General features: G+C 35.3%; 1 protein-coding gene across 1 annotated transcript; it reads right to left on the bottom strand.

Moving 5' to 3' along the window:
• Positions 1 to 12,159: 12,159 nt before the first annotated feature.
• LOC134854054 (rho GTPase-activating protein 19-like) lies at positions 12,160 to 16,556 on the bottom strand. The gene is made up of 5 exons (XM_063870125.1): positions 15,146 to 16,556; positions 14,706 to 14,915; positions 13,515 to 13,822; positions 12,662 to 13,210; positions 12,160 to 12,334 (listed from the first exon to the last, which is right to left on the bottom strand). The coding sequence occupies exons 1-5, from the start codon at positions 15,450 to 15,452 to the stop codon at positions 12,254 to 12,256; spliced, it is 1,455 nt and encodes a 484-aa protein (XP_063726195.1). The 5' UTR covers positions 15,453 to 16,556; the 3' UTR covers positions 12,160 to 12,253.
• Between the last annotated feature and the right edge of the window lie 2,349 nt (positions 16,557 to 18,905).

The following is an 18,905-nucleotide window of genomic DNA, read 5'->3' as shown; positions in this document are numbered from 1 at the left end:
TATATCGTACTAAAAAATTTTCAGTTTTTATTCGAACATTTAAAAATTTTGAAAAATTTTTTCAGTGTTGAGAAAAACTCGTTTAATTTTTTTGATTTTTGGTCTATTTTGGAGCGATCGAGTAAGATTATTAAATATATAAAAAATAAATTTATTAGAAATATAAAATTGATATAAAAAGATCAATTGATTTAAAAACAAACTGATCATTCTAAAAAAAATTGTTTGTTAAAGCTTTCCTTAGCGCTTTCTTGACAATCAAATTTATAAAAAACAAAAGTTTTACTTTTTTTAAAACATTTTATGAAAAAAATTAGTTGTCAGTTCTGTTCAAAATGCTAATTTCATACGCGTTTGTATAGTTCTCTTATCTCACATAAAACGGCACTTAATTGAAAAAAAAAGAAACAAAAAAATCTTCTGTAATTATTTTTATAAATGTGGCCAGGAAACTCTGCGCTACATGCAGAGCTACCGGCTATCTTTAACCTTGTATAAAAAATGTATCATTAGCAACTTGCTATTTATAAAAACTGTTAGATTGGCGCTTTTTTTAGTCAGGATAAAACTTGAATTTGCTGTAAGTTCTTTAAAATCTTCGTTGTTCGAACACAAAAAATCGAAAGTTTTTATTCCAAAAGAAAACCTATAAGTTAAGTGGAAAGATTAGCTTAGAAGAAATCACAAAACAATAACATTTCATCTCCAAAATTTAGAATTGTTGTTCGACCCATCCGCAGTGACACTCAAAGCAAAAGAACATACACACATATCCCCAGAACTAGGCCTCAAAAAAAATATCTCATATAACAATTAATCCCTTGAAATCTACGAGCTCCTAAAAAAATGATTCAACTTATATTACAAAGGCTTAAGCCGTTTAATCAAAGAATGAAAAAAAAATAGAAAGCAGATAATCTTCAAGATCACATCGGTCTTAAAACATTTTGCAACTAATAGATTTTTCAAGGGTTGAAAACAAACCAGGTAATATAAACAGCATTTGGAAAGAAAAAAACGGAAGCTGAATTAAAGGAAGTTGAGACAAAAAGCAAAGACAAAAATACATACAGATAATTTTTGAAGAAATTTGAATGAGAAAAATAATTACCGCTACTTACTGCCTAACCCAGCAGATGGTAGTCTTAACAACTATTCAACAAAATTAGCATGTTTGCCATACCCATCAGAATGATCATTCTTTGAACTAACTTGCTTATGGAAAAGAAATTTTCTATACCTGTTACAACACTTTTGGTGTTCGCAAAGTAAAAGAAAATTCACTGAAATAATTTCGTTTTAATTCCAATTGTATTTATTTTAACCTTTCAATTTTGCTACTTTTGTCCTAATTATCTGGTTTTTCATGAAAATCAGAAACGTTTCAAGGAAAAAGTCAGAACAGATGGTTTAAAGTTTTTTCAAATTTCGAGTTTTTAATAAGAAAAAATGTACATCGAAATGAATATTTGATAGTGAATACTCTTTAATAAAAATTCTTTATTAACATCTTTTATAGTTCTAATCTGTTTCAAAAGATAAGTGTAACAATATGATTCTCATCGTTTGCAATTCTGTAATTTGGGAGCGTAGTAAAAAATCATTGGTAAAATTATCCAAATCAAGCCTAGTCAAACTTAATTTTCGAGTATTTTCAGCAGAGAGCCAACAGTCAGTTAGAAAAAAACAACAACCACTGCAACATCGACAACTGAGCGGACATTTTATCTCAAGCTGTGCTCGTATTTGGATCAGAGCTCGTGTTTGGAGCTCAGCTCGTGAGTTTGGAGCAGAGCACGTGTTCGGAGTACAGCTTATTTGTGGATTGGTGCTTGTGTTGGATGCAGAGCCGATGCGTGGAGCTCGTGTGTGTTTGTTACAGAGCCGGTGCTTAGAGTTCGTGTTTGGAGAGGAGCTCGTTTCTGGAGCAGAGTGGCCCGGGCTCGGGAAGAGTTCGAGTTTGGTTCGAGGAACGCTCGTGATATCATGAGGCGGACTCAGAGAAATATCAAACCGCCTAGTTATCTGGGGTATAATTCTGATTCGCAGCCCAGTGTTTCCAATACCAGCGGGTTTGAAGTGGAAGACTTGTTAATATCACAAGATATTAATGACTGCGTTAATGTTACACCGACAAGCAATGGTCGCACAGGATTAACTCAAACCAAGCAAGACCTGCAAATAGAAGATGTGCTACCGGAAACTGATCCGAATCTTGAAAGAAATGACAAAGACATAATGATGGAAGCATTCGGTGCGTCTTTTGACAAATCAACTTGTCGTGATCATTCGATTTGGACTGAAAGATGGGTGAAAAGTGTACGGTTGCCAAAAAGACTATATACTTTGCCTAATGGTAACATTGGTAGGAAGTACGTGGACCTCCTGACACATGAACTGAAGCTTCTTTCTACCACTGCTGATTCCATTTCAGAAAGGGTTCTGGTGATGAGTCGTGTTTTGTTACAAAGAGATCCAATGATCAAAGCATCAAAAGACTTTGGAACACTTATTGGACGGCGCATTAAAGACTGGAAGGAAAACAAATTCGACAAGTTGTTGGCAGAAGCAGTGAGATGTGGCAAAAAGAAACAAATAAATCAAGATAATTTGGACGACAAACATGTCTCGAAAGTGTTTGCTTCATTAATGATGAAAGGTAAAGTGAGAAGTGCTATGCGGTGGCTCTCGGAGAGAGCAAGCGGAAGTGTGCTTGATCCGATGCAAGAGGTGAAGAAAGGTGTGACCGTTTTAGAGACTTTGAAGTCAAGCCATCCAGAGCCACACAAGTCACATCTCTCTTCGCGATTGCTTTAATCAGATGTTGAAGATGTTTTAATCAGTTCTGCTTCCATTGAAAAGACGACACGTTCTTTGGACGGCAGTTCGGGAGCTTCGGGAACAGATTCTGAGCATTGCCAGACGGTTTTATTACGTCTTGGGGCTCACAGTTCACACTTGAGAGACGAAGTTGCAACTCTCGCCATAAAAATGTCAAATCAAATCTTACCATGGTCGAAAGTACGAGCACTGGTTTCTGGAAGATTGATTGCGCTTGGTAAATGTCCTGGCGTGCGACCTATTGGCATAGGCGAATGTCTACGGAGAATAGTTTGCAAAAGTGTGGCTGAGTTCACAAAAACTGACCTTGAAGAAACATGTTCGATTGATCAATTAGCTTGTGGGCTGGAAGCTGGCGTTGAAGGTGCAATTCATGCGCTCTCTGATGTTTTTGATGACAAGTAAAATGGCTGTGGCATGCTGTTGATGGATGTATCAAATGCTTTCAACTCGCTCAATCGTGAAGCAGCGTTGTGGAATGCTCGAATATTGTGGCCTAGATGTTCTTGATATCTCTTCAACGCTTACAGAGGCTTCGCGTCGCTTTTCGTTGCTGGCGCCGATGAAGTGATATACAGTAGGGAAGGAACCACACAGGAAGACCCACTGGCAATGCTCTTCTATGGTGTTTCACTTCTTCCCCTGGTCGGAAGTTAAAGGATCCGAACAATGTGTTACAAAGTTGGTATGCTGATGATTTTGCGGAAACCGCGGAAATTGGAGATTGGCTCAAAAACTTGATTGAGGAAGGTTCCGTCTTCGGTTACTTTCCAGAGCCTTCCAAAAGTTTTTTGGTTGTCGATAAACAATATGCTGAAGAAGCGCATCACATATTTGACAAGTACTCGATTACTTCAGTGGACGGGAAGAAGTTTTTGGGCGGTTTCATTGGAGGCGGAAATGAGAAGGACATCTACCTGAAAAAGAAAGAACTTGAAAGGGTAGACAAAATCGAGAAACTTTGTGGCAAAAACAGAACCAAAATGTGCTTTATCAGGACTGACTAAGTCCCTACAAGCGGAATGGAATTTTTCCCATGTGTTTTGGGTGTTTCTAGTCAGCTTTTCAACCGCTGGAGACCCTTCTGGTGGAGAAATTCTTACCTGCGATACTTGGAATTTCGTCGATTTCAGACCAAGTTCGCGCAGTAAAAACAATCAATGAAGGAAGCTTGTCTACCCGGCTGACAGCGTTACCGATTGCTGCAGAAAACTTTGATCTTTCGGAAGTGGAGTTTCGGGATGCCTTGAGTGTCCGGTATAACAAAAACTTGATCGCTTCGCCAATTTTTTGTGATGCTTGCCAGTCACCATTTACCCTACGGCATGCGTTAGCGTGCAAAAAAAGTGGTCTCCTAACTTCATGGCACAATGAGATTAGGGATGCTGTAGGCGACTTAGCTTCTTTAGTGTGGAAGGATGTACAGAGTGAGCCTGTTATTAGAGAATACAACGCGCAAGATGAGACACCCGCATTAATTGCAGATTTGTTTTGTCGTGGAGTTTATGTTAGACAGGGAGGAGCGTCTGTTGATATTCGTGTCTCTGACACCGACGCCATCTCCTATCAGAACAGAAGCCCCATGAGTCTTTTGCACTCAGCAGAGGTTGAGAAAAAGACAAAATATTCAGACGCGTGTCAGGAAGGATATATGTCTTTCACTCCTCTTGTCCTGTCTGTTGATGGAATGCTTGCTTCAGTATTTGCAAGTTTCCTTCGGAGAATAGGAGAAGCATTATCTACTAAATGGGAGAAACCCTAGAGTAAAACTATGAATTGGGTGAAGTGCCGGCTGTCCTCTCCATCAATGGAATCTCATTGACAAATAAAACAGTCGAAGAAGCCTACAACATCATGAGGTATGCATTCCTAGTTACATAGTCGTGTTTAAGCCCCATTTACTATTTCTAAACTAATTGGACCAATTTGTACACATTTTTGGTTAATGATATTGACTATTCAAATCTCAAACAGCAACAACATGGTCAAAGGCATCAGTTCCCGAAGGAGGCAGGGTCGTGTTTTTCTCAAAAACTTTTAATTAACCTGCCTCAATTCAATTTTGAACGACTTTTTACTCGGACTAAATCTCTGCGTACTGGTTTTTTAGCACATAATCTATTGCACCATAAATTGCTACAAGTTGGCCAAATCTTCAAATCCTCTATAACTTTACAAAATGGTAATCGGTAACAAAAGACCAAAGTTTCTACCCAAAAGTGGATCAGTTTGAATTTCAGCCAGGCAAAACCTACGCCAAAACTACCGAGTCGAACACTGACAATCTGTAACAAGAAGATGAGCCTCTCATGCAGCATAGTAAAATTAGGAGGATTTAATCACCAAAAATCGGATATAATCTTCAAATAATTTAATCAATAATATGATCGAATTTTTAAGATTATACACAATAGTCGCACAATATACATCAATCATTATTTACCGTAAACTGGCAAAATTAGCTATTTTTCAGGAGAACAATACTTTTCGGCTGATTTTTAAGAAATTTCCATCGTAAATTGCTAGTGAAAGTCGACGTTGTCTGGAGAAACGAAACCCTCGCGAGAACAGGTTAAATGTCTTCTGTAACTCTAACTCAAGTCAACGAAAAATTTTGGCTGGTATATAAAATTTACGTCAAACTTGTCTAATAAAAAAGCGATATTCGTCATTAAAAAAACCACCTGAGCTCAAATAATAATTTTCCGTCTCTTTCTTTGGAAAACACCATAATTTACGTACAATAAAAAACATCAAGTATAGAAATTTGAATCGAAGAAATATAATTACGATTGTTTTTTGCTATACACAAAACAGTTTGGATTGATTTTGTTGTTAGGAATAGCTGAACACTCATGAAAAGTTTCGCCTTATGTTTCGTCATGATTATTAAAATCTGCATAGTGTGAATAAAGTTGTCCAGAGCTTAGCCAGTTTTCCAGTTTTCTGAGCCCTCGATTGTCACAAAAAAGGAAGGCGTGATAATTTTAAACTTGAACTCAAGTACAATTTCATAGGTAAAAAAAGATTTTTTGTTTAATCTCTCATTTTAAGTGCCCAGTTTTTAATTTGAAAAATACTCATAGGACAAACAATCTGCATTTTCTCCAAAAAAAAGGAAATAATAACAAAGGCAGCTACTTTTGTTTTTTCCAAAGTTCTTTATTTATTTAGGTGGATTAACTAAATAAGCTTGAGTAGAATGAAATATATCCCGCATTAATTGCCCTCAATTTAATCATTCTTAAACCGCCATACTAAAAAAATTACACACAGGTCAAATGCAAATGATTTTTTACAATTCAGCTCAAGACAACAACAATTCAGCTCAAGACAAAAAAAATTTGGATGATAAAGAATTATTTCCAATTAAATGGCCGCAATTGGTCTGGGAAAAAGAAAAACTACTCCGAAAACAACTATTCTGTACCTTTTTTCAAAAATGGTAAGAAAACTTCTCCAAGTTTGTTTTGCTGATGAAACACAGAAGCAACTAAGATATTCTTAAACAAAGCGAAAAAACGACAAAAAGCAGCTCTGTAAAGTGAAATGAAAAAAGTAGAAATAAGTCTCAACTAAGTAAAACTTTGCCTACGCGACGGAATCGAACCTTCAACCTTGAGAATGAAACTCTCACGTACTTCCCATTCAGCCACTCATGCTTGAAAATCTTAAACATAAGCCACAAAAAAGCAGCGAATAGTTGCAATAAAATTTCAAATGATACAGATCAAGAGTAGTAAAAAAGTGCCACCAAATGAGTACTCGTGTTTGCCAGATATGTCCGAACATAAAGTAGGTTCATACTAATACACTACTCGTGGTAGCTTTTATTGTAATGATTTTGTTAAGAGAAGAAATATCAATTAAGTGAAAACTTTTCATAGTTTGTTTTGGGGCACATGTTGGGAGGTTCTTAAACAAAATTTTTTTTATGCGCGTTCACTGCAGAAACATTTCAAAAACTTCAATGTTTTGAGTCTTGCAACGAGAATATATAGTCTCAAAGTTCTTTGAGATTCAGCTGGTTTTTTTTACTAACTCGTTTTTGATAACAAACATCGAATTTAGAAAAATGGTTCAGTGGATAAACTGTTTTATCCGTCAGAAAAGCTGATAATTAAAATATATTACCTTTTTTTTTGCTCTATTTATCTCAAATTTTTACTAAAAAAAAACAATTAAAAAACTCATTTAGACAAAGTATGAATAATCAAAACAATTTTATAGAACCTTTGATAACGGAAAACAGCGATCAAAACTTTTTTCTAGCTTCTTCATATTCTTTATTTTTAAAAATTTATTGAAAAATAGATTTAGCCAATTCGCCATCTTTGGCTCAGAAAAATACACTTAGTATGAAAAATCGAAACAAACTCATAAAATCTAGAATACCAGAGAACTGCTCATGAATCAGTTTATGCTTGACATTCCTTGATTGTTTCGTTATCAATTGTGTCAATTAATTTTTAGTGTGTTGTTCTCAATCAAACTTAGAGAGAAATTTAATGAGAAAAATCTAGAAAGAGGTATATAGCGTATCAGGTAGAATGTCCACCAAGTTCTTTATTTTTGGAATAAACAAATTTTTTATTTTTATACTAGACTAGTTCTAGGATCCCCTTGTTTCCAAGTACGACAAAAAAACTCATAGCAAACGGTTGGAAACAAAATTTTAGGTTAATTTAAATTTTTGAAATTTTTTGATTATTCTTTTTCATCCCAAAAAACGTCACAAGGTACTTCTCACTCTACCAATAATCCAGGTGGAAAATTAATAAATCCAATGGCTTGCCCTACTATAGACGAACAGAAATGGTCCTCATTACCAAGCGACTATCTTTATCAGATCAAAAATTGTCGTGGTCAGAACCTTGAGCAAAATCTATTATTCCAATCTAAAAAACTTGACGTTTTGAACCCATGGTTCAATACAAATCAATCGATTTGCTTGTGTTAAATTTTTATGTAGTTCAAAAAACAAAAATCTTAAAAACAGAAATTTACCGTGAAGTAGTTGTTTTTAAGCAAAAGTAATGCGTTTTTGCTATGTATGCGCAGGACGAACTTAGGTTCAGGGAGGCTGCTGGAAGTTGAAAAGTTTCAATTTTCATCTCGGTTCACGATTTAGACACCCAAGGGAAAAAATCACTTTTCGTAAAAACATCTCTAGACCTTCTCAAAGATATTTCGTTGTGTTATGACTCTTGTTTGATCGATTGGAAGCTTCATTGGACAGTTAGAGACAAAAAATAAAAAAATCCATTTTTTTTATAAATTTTTCTTTTTTTGATTTTTTCAAATTTTCACATAAATTTTTGAAAAATTTTTACTTTTCAGTTTATAGTCGAAATAAAAAAAAAGTTAAGCTACTGGCTTGCCATAGCATAGAAGAACAGAAAAAGTCGTCTTAAACAAGTGTGTATCTTAATCATATCAAAAGTTATCGGGTTCGGAACCTAGAATTAGTCGAAATCCTATTTAAAGAAAAGATGAAAATTTCGAAATCAAATTTTTTTCAAAAAAAATAATCAACAAAATCTTCTATTTCAATTTAAAAAATTTCACGCTCTGAGCCTGTGGTTCAATATAAATCAATCCGTTTGCTTCTGTTATTTTATAAAATTTTTATTTTTTATGTAGTTCAAAAAATCAATAATCTTAAAAATGAAAAATTACCGTGAAGTAGTTGTTTGAAAGCAAAAATAATGCATTTCTTGCAATGTTCGTCCCAAGGACGAACTTTGGTTCCGGGAGGCTGCTGGAAAATAAAAAGTTTCAATTTTCATCTCGGCTGACGATTTAGACACCCAAAGGAAAAAATCACCTTTACGAAAAAACATCTCTAGAGCTTCTCAAAGCTCTTTCATTGTGTTATGTCTCTTGTTTGATCAATTGGAAGCTTCATTGGACAGTTAGAGACAAAAAATCAATTTTTTTGTTTCTAACTGTTTTTTTCCTTTTTTTTGGATTTTTTCAAATTTTCACATAAAAATTTTTGAGAAGTTTTTACAACTCAATTTATAATCGAAATAAAAAAAATAGTTAGAGTACTGTGTTGCCCTATCATAGAAGAACAGAAAAGATCATCTTAGACAGTTGTGTATCTTGATCATATCAAAAGTTATCGGGTTCGGAACCTCTAATTAGTCGAAATCCTTTTCTCAGAAAATTAAGAAAATGTTGAAAATTTAATATATTTCTACTTATTTCAAATTTTGATTTAGCAGTTTTACAGTGTTTTTCATCTCATACTACGCTTCAACTAATGGCTCTCCCTACCATAGGAGAACCAAAAAGGTCCCATTAGTAGAGCTTCCATTTTGCTTACAACAAAAGTTATTAGGCTTAGAACTGCATATAAACCGTTACCAGCAACCCTGATATTGTACTCCCCCCCCCCTACATTTTATACTTGCTCAACTTTTATCCAAATGTGTGAAAACGAAGATTTATATGAAAAAATTGAAAGTCTACTAGAACTAAATAAGTCAAGCCACCAAGTATTAGTAATGATTTCCTTAACATGACTGACTATTATAATCAAAAAGGAAAACAAGATTACGATCAAACCGATATTAATCACCTTCAACCCAGGCTTGCGCTTAAATAATAACTAGGACCCCGACCCTAAGCTAAATTTCATTTTTGAATTTTGCTTTCTCAACTTCAACAGTTCTTGATTGAAACAAAAATAAACTATATCTTGAAATTGAATATTTGAAATACTCAATAAACGAAACAATGCCTATTTCTTCAGCATTTTCTTCACAAATCTGAACAAAATCATCAAACTAGTTTTTCAATGAACTAAAATGTTTCAATTCTGAAGTCTAGAAACTGTTCAGTAGCAAGTATCGAATTATAGAGAACTTTCCACTGAAAGCTTTCATTGATAAATTTCTCTTTTTCTACTCTGTGGAAATATAGAACTTGTATACGATTTCTTAAGCTTTCATTCAATGAGAGTAATGGTTCAACGGTTAATTTCTTGTTGAATTTTAAGATAACCAATCATTTGGTTTAAAGGCGTTTAAAATTTACTCAGACTAACATGAATATAGAAAATAAACAATAACTATTCAAGTTTTGCAGCCCAAATGTTTCAGCAGCTGAAGATCACTCTCTCTTTCCTTGTTTCTCGATCGACACTTGCAATGATTTATTTGAGTCTGAGTTAGTTTCGGTTTTTCGCTCTTGCAGTCTGAGGAAATCTGCTTGTTATTTTGGTCTACTGCATTTTGGGGGTAGAAACAGATTTGGAATGGATTCAGTTGTTTACTTTGAGTTTGGTAGCGGTTTACTTTGATTTGGAATCAGAAATTATTTGCACTTGTAAATTTATAGTTATTTCCTTGCTTATACCTGACACCGTATACTGAGGCGCTTTGCTTTTCTTGATCGAAAGTGATATATACATGCGTGGTATATCGAAGCAGTTTCAATTATGTTATCAAACTTTTTAGCCTTTGCAAAAGCTTAGTTTCAATTTTACCATCTGATCAGATTACACTACTGTAGGAAAATGAAATTATAGAAAATCAGAGTATTTTCCAATCAGGTTAGTTTTTAAATTAAGTAGCACAATGACGCGCAATGACATATCTAGCTGCATTGAGTTTCAACCAATAAAAAACTATAGTCTTGCAGCTTGATTATGTAATTTTTCTCGTATTTTGATGCACCGGATTTTGGACGAATCAGAAATGTATATTTTGCTGCATGATTGTCACTTTTAAGTATTGGGTATCCGAGAAATATAAAATAGATACTCGGAAAAATCATCTGCAAACTTGTTCTTTTTCCCACCCCCCGAAATACGAAAATGCTAATAGTATCAGTTTACTAGGGGCGGGGTGATTAACTTTCTTACTCCTACCCTCAGTGATTGACTTGGGATGTCAAAACTCATCAGCTTTCAGGATGAGTACTCTGACAGCATTTTCATTGGAAAGAACAAAAGTTATTCTGTAAGCGCCTTTTACACGGGATAATTGGGCTTACAACACCTACATTCAGGCCACAACACTGAGATTGCTTTGAAGTAATCTTCCTTCTGCGTGCCATCAAGCAAACTTGCCACGGTCGTCTATTCTTTTTGTTATATTTTTCCCAGTTTTCAAATTAATTTAGAAGCTGTGAAAAACTAGAGCAAAAAATAAATAAAAAGAAAAAACTTTATGTAACTATTATGTGGTATCGCTGGATCCATCCATTGAAGTGACCGCTCAAACCACCCATAGGTCAAATTATTCTTGCGCAGGTCCAAATTCAAGTGTTTAAGCTATTTTAGCACCGCTTCCATTTCAGTAAGCATTTTCTCAAAGTGAAGGGCGGAATTTCACACCGTTTGGAAATTTTTCTTGACTATTTTCTCAAATTGATTTTCCGAGATTTCTTAATAAATCAAAAAGACTAAATTTGAACAGCTCTCAAAATAATATAAAAATTGCCGCCATAAGGTGCTTTTAGAAATAAAATAGGGTTGCTTCTGCCAAAAATGGGTGTCGCGTGAAATGGACGATCCCTACCATCACATATAACAATCATGAGCTGGCATGAAATTTTGTTTATTTTTGTGTGAACAAATTTTTGGACAAATTAAACCTTACGAAATTTCAACATCTTTTCGTACTTCTTCGCAGTATTTTTTAATTTTTAAGCCAAATGCAATCACTGAACAGATCAATGCTTTATCATAACAAGCTAGCTCAAATGTTTCATGACTTGTTTTGAATGTCGAAACGAAAATAATTGAATTGAGTGCAACTGAGGAATAATCGGTCTGTTGCTTATGATAGCTGTTCCATGGACGACCCATCCTCAATTCGGAAAATGACGATAGGTACATACCTCGACGAAAGTTTCAATAATATTTTACATGTAATTTTTCAAACTCAACGATTGGGAAGTTGTATCAGTCCTGCTTGTATATGTAGAAAGACAATTACTTCATTCTGAATGTTTTTAAACCAGATGAAGTCATTACTTTGGGAGTATGAGGATAGCTTTTCCATGAGCTGGTATGTTTAATGTGGTGAGTTTTTGTATATTTTTGTAGACAAAATTTTGGACACATTAAACCTTACGAACTATCAGTTAGAATTACTAAGCCACTAGAATATTAATTCACTCTTTTTTGTCGACACTGGATCGCGGCACCGGAATGCCGAAATGATTGAGGTTTTTTTGGATCGGATTTAGTGCCTGTGTTTTTGTTTACTCAGTTAAAACCATAGAAATTCTAATATAATTTAATTTTGAGTATCAAATACTCTAAAAGAGAAATTTCAAAGTATCAAACTATATACAGTAAACATTTACAAATTGGGATGAATAAGGTCGAATTAAGTTTACTCGGAAGATTAAGAAGATTTGACTCAAATTGAGTAAAAGTGGGTGCCAAATTTGTTCAGAACAGAAGTTGGTAGCTTCCGGGTGATTTTATTCCGGCGGGCGAGGAACACATGAGGCCACCAAGTTCAGATTGCACCTGAAAACAACAACAAAGTTATTACAGACTGCGTGCTCGTTATTACTTCATTGCGAACAAAAGCTCTTCATCTTCGTTGAGTACTGAAAACTGCTGCAGGCTAGCGGTTTTACTATTTAATTACTATTTGAGGTCATGAACAATCAGTTTCATATATATTGTAGTTCCACTTTAGAGTGTTATTTTATTTAGAAAAATACCTCACTGTCGCATATACCATATCTTACGTATGTTAAAGTAGCATATATCAACTTCCAACCTTATTTTTTAAATAAAAAGTTAGCATTGATAACTCTTTAATAATTCGAAGAATTTTTGAATACTCACGTAAAGTTGTTGCGCAGAGCAGAGTTGCGACGCCGCGCTGTTTTTCCTCAAACCCGCAACTGAAGACACCAATCTGCTCTTAAGCGAAGCACCGACCGAGCGACTTCGCTTCGACTTCTTCTCTTGTAGGTCGGGTTTCTCGTTGCCTTCACAAGGCACAGGTCGTTTTCTGCTAGTTGAATCTCGGCTTGATGGATGTAATTTGGCTGAACTTTCAGCTGAAGTGACTGGGTTAGTACTAAAGAGCGTTCGCTTAAGTGAACCGCCAAATCCTGCAGATGTGTTTTTTTGATGACAGGTCGACCTGGTAATACGGGCTAACGATGGGTGCAGGGTTTCAGTTGCAGCGAACCTGGAAGGTGTTAGAGCCCTAGATTGTCTGATGATCTGTTTGGCAGTGTAGTATTGGCTGACCTTGAGGACTAGTTCGGCATGAGGGGCTGTGAAAATTCTGTTGAAGTGTCGGATCATGAAGGTCACTGCATAACAGGACTTCTGCATGTTTTCCAAGTCTGCTTCGCTATGGTGTCTGAACGTGTGCTTGCCATTCTAAAAAAATAGACTTTTGTAATTGAGTTCCAATGTATCACAAAAGTGTTTCGTTTTTGTAAATTCTCGATTTAAGTTTAATTTTAAATAGCTACATTATCAAATTTTATGATTTTCATAAGGAATATTTTTGGATTTTTTTTAAATATAAGTCTATAATTTTTGACATATTTGAGCTTATTTTTTTGAAATTTTTTAATAGAAAAAACAAATTCTGATCAAATTCATCGCCGACTGCTTAGGATTTGTCAATTATTTTAACTCAAAAAAACGGGAAAAAAGCCCGATTGATCCGATCGCATACCTTGATGACGGGAGGTAGAGGCCATAATACAGAGGGGGTGAAAATGGTGGCCAAATTAGTAGCCGACATTTTGTTCAAACTCTGCTTCTTCGCAATAGAGTACAAGAGACCAATCAGACTCTTCAGAACATCGTATCTATCTTTGCTCATCAGAGACATCAGGATCTGTAGCGCCTCGATATGACGATTCTTCGCTGTGACGAACTCCTCACTTAAGGGGTCACTGACCTCACAGTACTGGAACTTGTCATCGGATTCCCAGTTTTTAACCCTCTGCTGCCGGGCCAAGTCCAGATCAAAGGTGATATCTAAACAGCCAAACTGGTCAATGCTTTCACTTCTAAATCCTATGTTGTCTTTTTCTAAATCATCCTACTTAGACAAACCAAAACTATCGCATGTAGTTTCTTTAAAGTTGGATCAGGGATTAACACTGTTCCCTTTTAAGGGTAGATTAGTGAGAAAAACTGTTGGCCATTTATTCAGTGTTCTCAATTTGACGGAGGGAAATAATCCCAATCAAACAGAGGAAGATTATTCCTCCTGGGAGTAACAAAACATAGATGTTGATTGTATCTTTGTTCTTCCAAATCAAAAAAGCGGATCTAAGTTTGGTGAAAACGGGTTTCGATTGTGACTCAATTTAGATCAAAATGATAATTAACAAGTCATAAAGACAAGATTCGCATAATTGAGTTCTTATTATGTAAGTTAGTGCTGTAATGTCGAAATTAAAAAATAAGTTGAATCTGTTATCTGTTAAGTTTGATTTAATAACTGATCTGATTTAATATCTGATCAGTAACTGATATGCTAAACTAAACAGTCAATAATGCACAAGTTTTTATTAACAATTTAGATTGCATACAGTCTTTTTTGTATTAAAAATGATTAATAAACAAAATAAAAAAACAAATGAACGAAAGTTTTAAAATGTGTGTTGTTATAAAAAAAACAGAAGCTAGAATTGGATCGTCTTCTTGCAATTAAAAAAACGGATCTATGTTTCGAAGAGGAAAAAGGGTTTCGATGAGAAGTTTTTTCTTGCAACATTTCAAGGCGTTCTCATTAGGTGCTTTCCATTTTATACAAAAGGGCCTTGTGATTGTCATATTTCTTTAAAAACTTTTATATAAAATAGCAAAAAGCAACACAAAAAACGATAACTTTAAAGTAGTGTGGTGTTGTTACCTGCTACTAGTAGGTGTGCCTTGTGCAAATTGGGTTCAATGAGCGAGTGGGGACTCCTCCTTAAGTAGCCCTTGAGGACTGAACAGACGTCGTTGTGGGAGTATCTCTTCTTGGCGAAGTTGATCAGGTTCCTCTCCTCCAATTCAACAGTCAGTCTCTCTATCCTAGTCTGGTTTCCGGGAATGCGGAAGATGCCCTCTTTCTCACAATCTGCAAAGCGAAAACAAAATCAAATCAGCAACATTAATTGATTCCGTAACTCGTCTATTATAATTAGTTTACATAGTCTCTTTTTGAAAATTATCTATTCTGAAACACCTCTGCACTAAAAGTGTCTCTTTTTGAAACTTTATAAAACGACCGGCTCAAATACTCGGATGCCATGCCGTGGCCATTATCTGACACTTTTTCGGATCTCCCACATTTTTACCGATACTTACAGTTCTCCAAGTATTTGATGAGAATCATGCAAATTGACGAATCACAGATAGGTTCTTTTGTCGCCACCGCCAAACTCATGTGATCCGCACTCATGTCCCTGCTCGATTTTCTGACGGGATTCGAACCTACGCCGCCTAAACTAGGTTTGAACTCCCTGATTTCCAGGATCTTCCTCGTAGCATCATTTGAAAGGTCTGGGGTGATGTATTTCAACATGTTTAGACACATTTGGGTGAAAACTACGGGCTCTTCGGATTTCATTGTCTCGATTTCAGTCCAAGATAAAATTGGGGCGGAGGCTTCCATTTCGGATTTTTTGTTTTTTATAATTATCTTTTCGGTTTGAACTAACTATCAAATAGAACTTTGGTGCTTCTGCTTGTTAAGTAATTTGTTTGCAAATGATATTTGTTCTACGGTTGAGGTTTGTGAAGATATGAGTCTGTTTTGTAGACCAAACAATTGAGTTTACTCTAGCTGGTGTTCCTCAAAGGGTTACTCGACGTGGTATGAATTGTGTAAATAGTAACTTACTCAAACTTGGCTTCAGATGTGAGCAAATGCGTTTGATAGCTTGACCAATTGGAACTCGAATTTAGGTATCTTTCCGATGTTTATGATTGACAACTGCGATATGCAAACTATAAGCGGGGCGATAACTAAAGAATAAGCGTCGCCTCACTTGAATCAGCAGGAAGTAACACTACCAATGACCAGGGGGATCCTATTTCACGAAAGTCGAGAAGCGAGGGCTCCTCACTTATACACCCCGGATTATCCTGGCTTTATCCGGATTTGTAAAAAATGTGTGAGAATGTGAGAAACTTGGCCTGACTTCAGCCAAACTTAGCAAAGATATCCAAAGTTTGAAACCTTAAGAAATCCGATATAACGATTAAATCTCGCGAGAAAAATTTGAGATGTTTTCAAAACAATTGCTCGCTATCTTGTTACGTCATTCAAATAAATCTGTTTTCGATCAAGTTTATGCCAAGATTTCGAACTAATTCAATCAATCCAGCTATTGAACAGTTTGAAAGTAATTAATGGCAAATGTTGGGAAGGCAAGCATGGTATTCAAGTATGGTATTAAATGGTAAGACTATGAGCGGCGCAGCTGACTATCGGATTATCAAAATTGTTCAGCAATTAGACCATCTTGCACAAACTAATTCCATAATTGTCGCTCGTGAGGATTTTGCGGATTACCTTCAATCAGCGACAATTCAACTGTATGTTCTGATTATGGGTTATGGTCCAGTAAATTTAGCTAATAGATGCTTAAGTTATAAATCTCCGTCAACTTGGCTTTTAAGGTATACTAGAAAGCAACTTGCGATCGGTAATAGCAACGAGTTTGGTTAAAAAGTAAGATTAAGTTGAGTTTTCAAATTTCAATATCTCGAGGAAGGGGACAAAAGTTTCGTGTTAATTCAGAGATGAGAAAGTTGAAAATAAGAACAAATAGAAAATTCAGTATCAAAGAAAGCAACTTGCGACCGGTAAAAAACGAACTTGGTTAAAAAGTAAGATTAGGCTGAGATTTAAAATTTAAAAATCTCGAGAAGGGAACAAAAGTTGCCTGTTAATTCAGAGATGAGAAAGTTTAAAATAAGAACAAATTCAGTATCAAATAATATTAAAAAAGTGGCTCCCTCTAAGTCTTACGAACGAAGATAAGTTCGAAAACCCGCAGGGGGTAATAAAAATTTTAGCATACTTTTCAAAGTCAATCTAGAAACCGGTTCCCAATCTTATAGTCAAATAGATAAAGTATATTTGCTTCATTAAAATGAAATTGAAATGAGGGGAGTCCAACAGTTTTGCAGCTGAGAGATGATAGGAATTTGTTGTCAAAAAACAATTTGTTATTTATGAATCCAAGTAACGAGTGTAGCTTAGAAATTTATCGGCAAATTATTAATTTTTTTTGAAAATAAAAATTTTAAAAACTGCAAATCTCACTCTGCCAAAATAAAAAAAAATTAAAATTTAAGGCAAGAACGAGTAACTATTTAAATTTTGAAAAGAATGGACACCACAAAGCTATAAAGCGCAGATGTTTATATACACTTTTTCAATTAAAATAGTGATGGAAAAAGCACTTGTGGACTCCCCTCACTTGGACAAACAAATCAATTCAGTTGCAATTCAACAGTACTCATGAGGACAACAAATCCCATCTAATCATTGTTTAAAAGGAAGTCAAGCGCAGAAAGAAGGAAAAGTTTGAAAAAGAATTCTAAATGGAACCTGAGATAATAACCTAATTTTATTTAAAAGGAAATACCCGCGGCATTATACTTTAATTTAAAAGGTGAAATAAGGGATTATAAAGTATAGACACCCCCCAAGTTGACAATGTAAAGGATTGAATATTGAAAAAGTTTGCATTCAGTGATGCGAAGACTCTGAGTCCAATTGAAGTCTAAAGAATCTGCTTTCAAGAACACTTGCGAAGCATGATCAGAAAAATCAGATCCCAATCGAAAATTCTTAGCCGTATTTTTAAGAGACTAATCGAAAATGCTACTTTTCAAAACGTCAATTTTCTAGCGCTTTTTGAAACAAAAACTATAACAAACCACTTAAAATTAAAAGCAACCATAACAAATGATTGCTGTTTTAAAAAAAGATAGAAACTATTTCGAAATACTACCAGCTATTTTAGAATAATAACGGCTATCTTAAAATTTTTGTAATTATTTTTGAAGTGATTTTACAATTTCATGTATAATTCCACAAACAGCTGCGTGGCATACTGACACAGCAGATGGCAACGGACGCTGCTTGCGTCCCGTAAATCAATCCTTTAATTTGGTTCTTGTGTATTGGTGCGCAGCCTGTGTTGTCATTTAGAATTTTCTAAAAGAGACTGGCTAAGTAGGTTTCCTGTGCCAAATCAATCAACTTTAGATCATAAACTGAACTGTTTTGATACTGAAGGAGACTCCAAAAAAAGCAAATTTTTGATCAAAAAGTGCCCGATACGTCATTTTTGGCCTAACTTTTTACAGACTTTCCTGAGTTCAGTAATTTTGGCAAAATAGCGTCTTGATAGTGTTGTGGACAGACCTCAGAGAATCAATTTCGTTCGCCGAGAAAAAGTATTTTTAGTTGAGAATTTTTAATTTTAAAAAAATAATTCGCAACCCTTTTAGAGGCATCAATCGGGGGCTGTTTTTCGATCAACCAAATAGATTTTTGAAAAAACAGGTCTAAGTGCCGTTTTTGGGCACTGTTTGGAAAATTTTGACCGAAAAAAAGAGTTTTATGTTGGCGCGCGCTCCCCTTCAAATTTAGTGTTTATTGGCACCAAAGGCGCCTTCAGAAAAACTGTAGGGTCGGTCGGCTTAAAGTGGATGTCTTAAGGTAATACCAGAAGGGGACCCTTTGGTTAGTGAGGAGGGTCGGAACTCTGAGGTGGAGGAGCGTCCACTCCCGTTCCCGCCAAATCTTTCCTGCCGTGTAGGTCATCCATTTTGGTCGACCAAAACTTTAGTCGACCAAAGTATATACTAATTTTGAGGAGGAAAGAGCTCAAAAACGCAATATGTTGTTCTCAATTGTATAAAAAAAGAGTCTAAAAACGTCTTCTTTGGCTTTTTTGTGGAGATTTTTTTTGCGGCGCACAAATTTGATGCAAAGAAGCGTCTCTAATTGTCATGTCTATGTCACGCAAGTATGAACTACGCAAAAACTAAGGCTCTAGAAAAAAAACGGCTAAATCTGATATGGGAAGAATCAAAATCTTTAGGT

Source organism: Symsagittifera roscoffensis, chromosome 9, assembly GCF_963678635.1.
Source record: "Symsagittifera roscoffensis chromosome 9, txSymRosc1.1, whole genome shotgun sequence".
Classification (NCBI taxonomy): Eukaryota; Metazoa; Xenacoelomorpha; order Acoela; family Convolutidae; genus Symsagittifera; species Symsagittifera roscoffensis.
The sequence above is the reverse complement of the archived record's forward strand: the minus strand, read 5'-3'. Positions and strand labels throughout refer to the sequence as shown.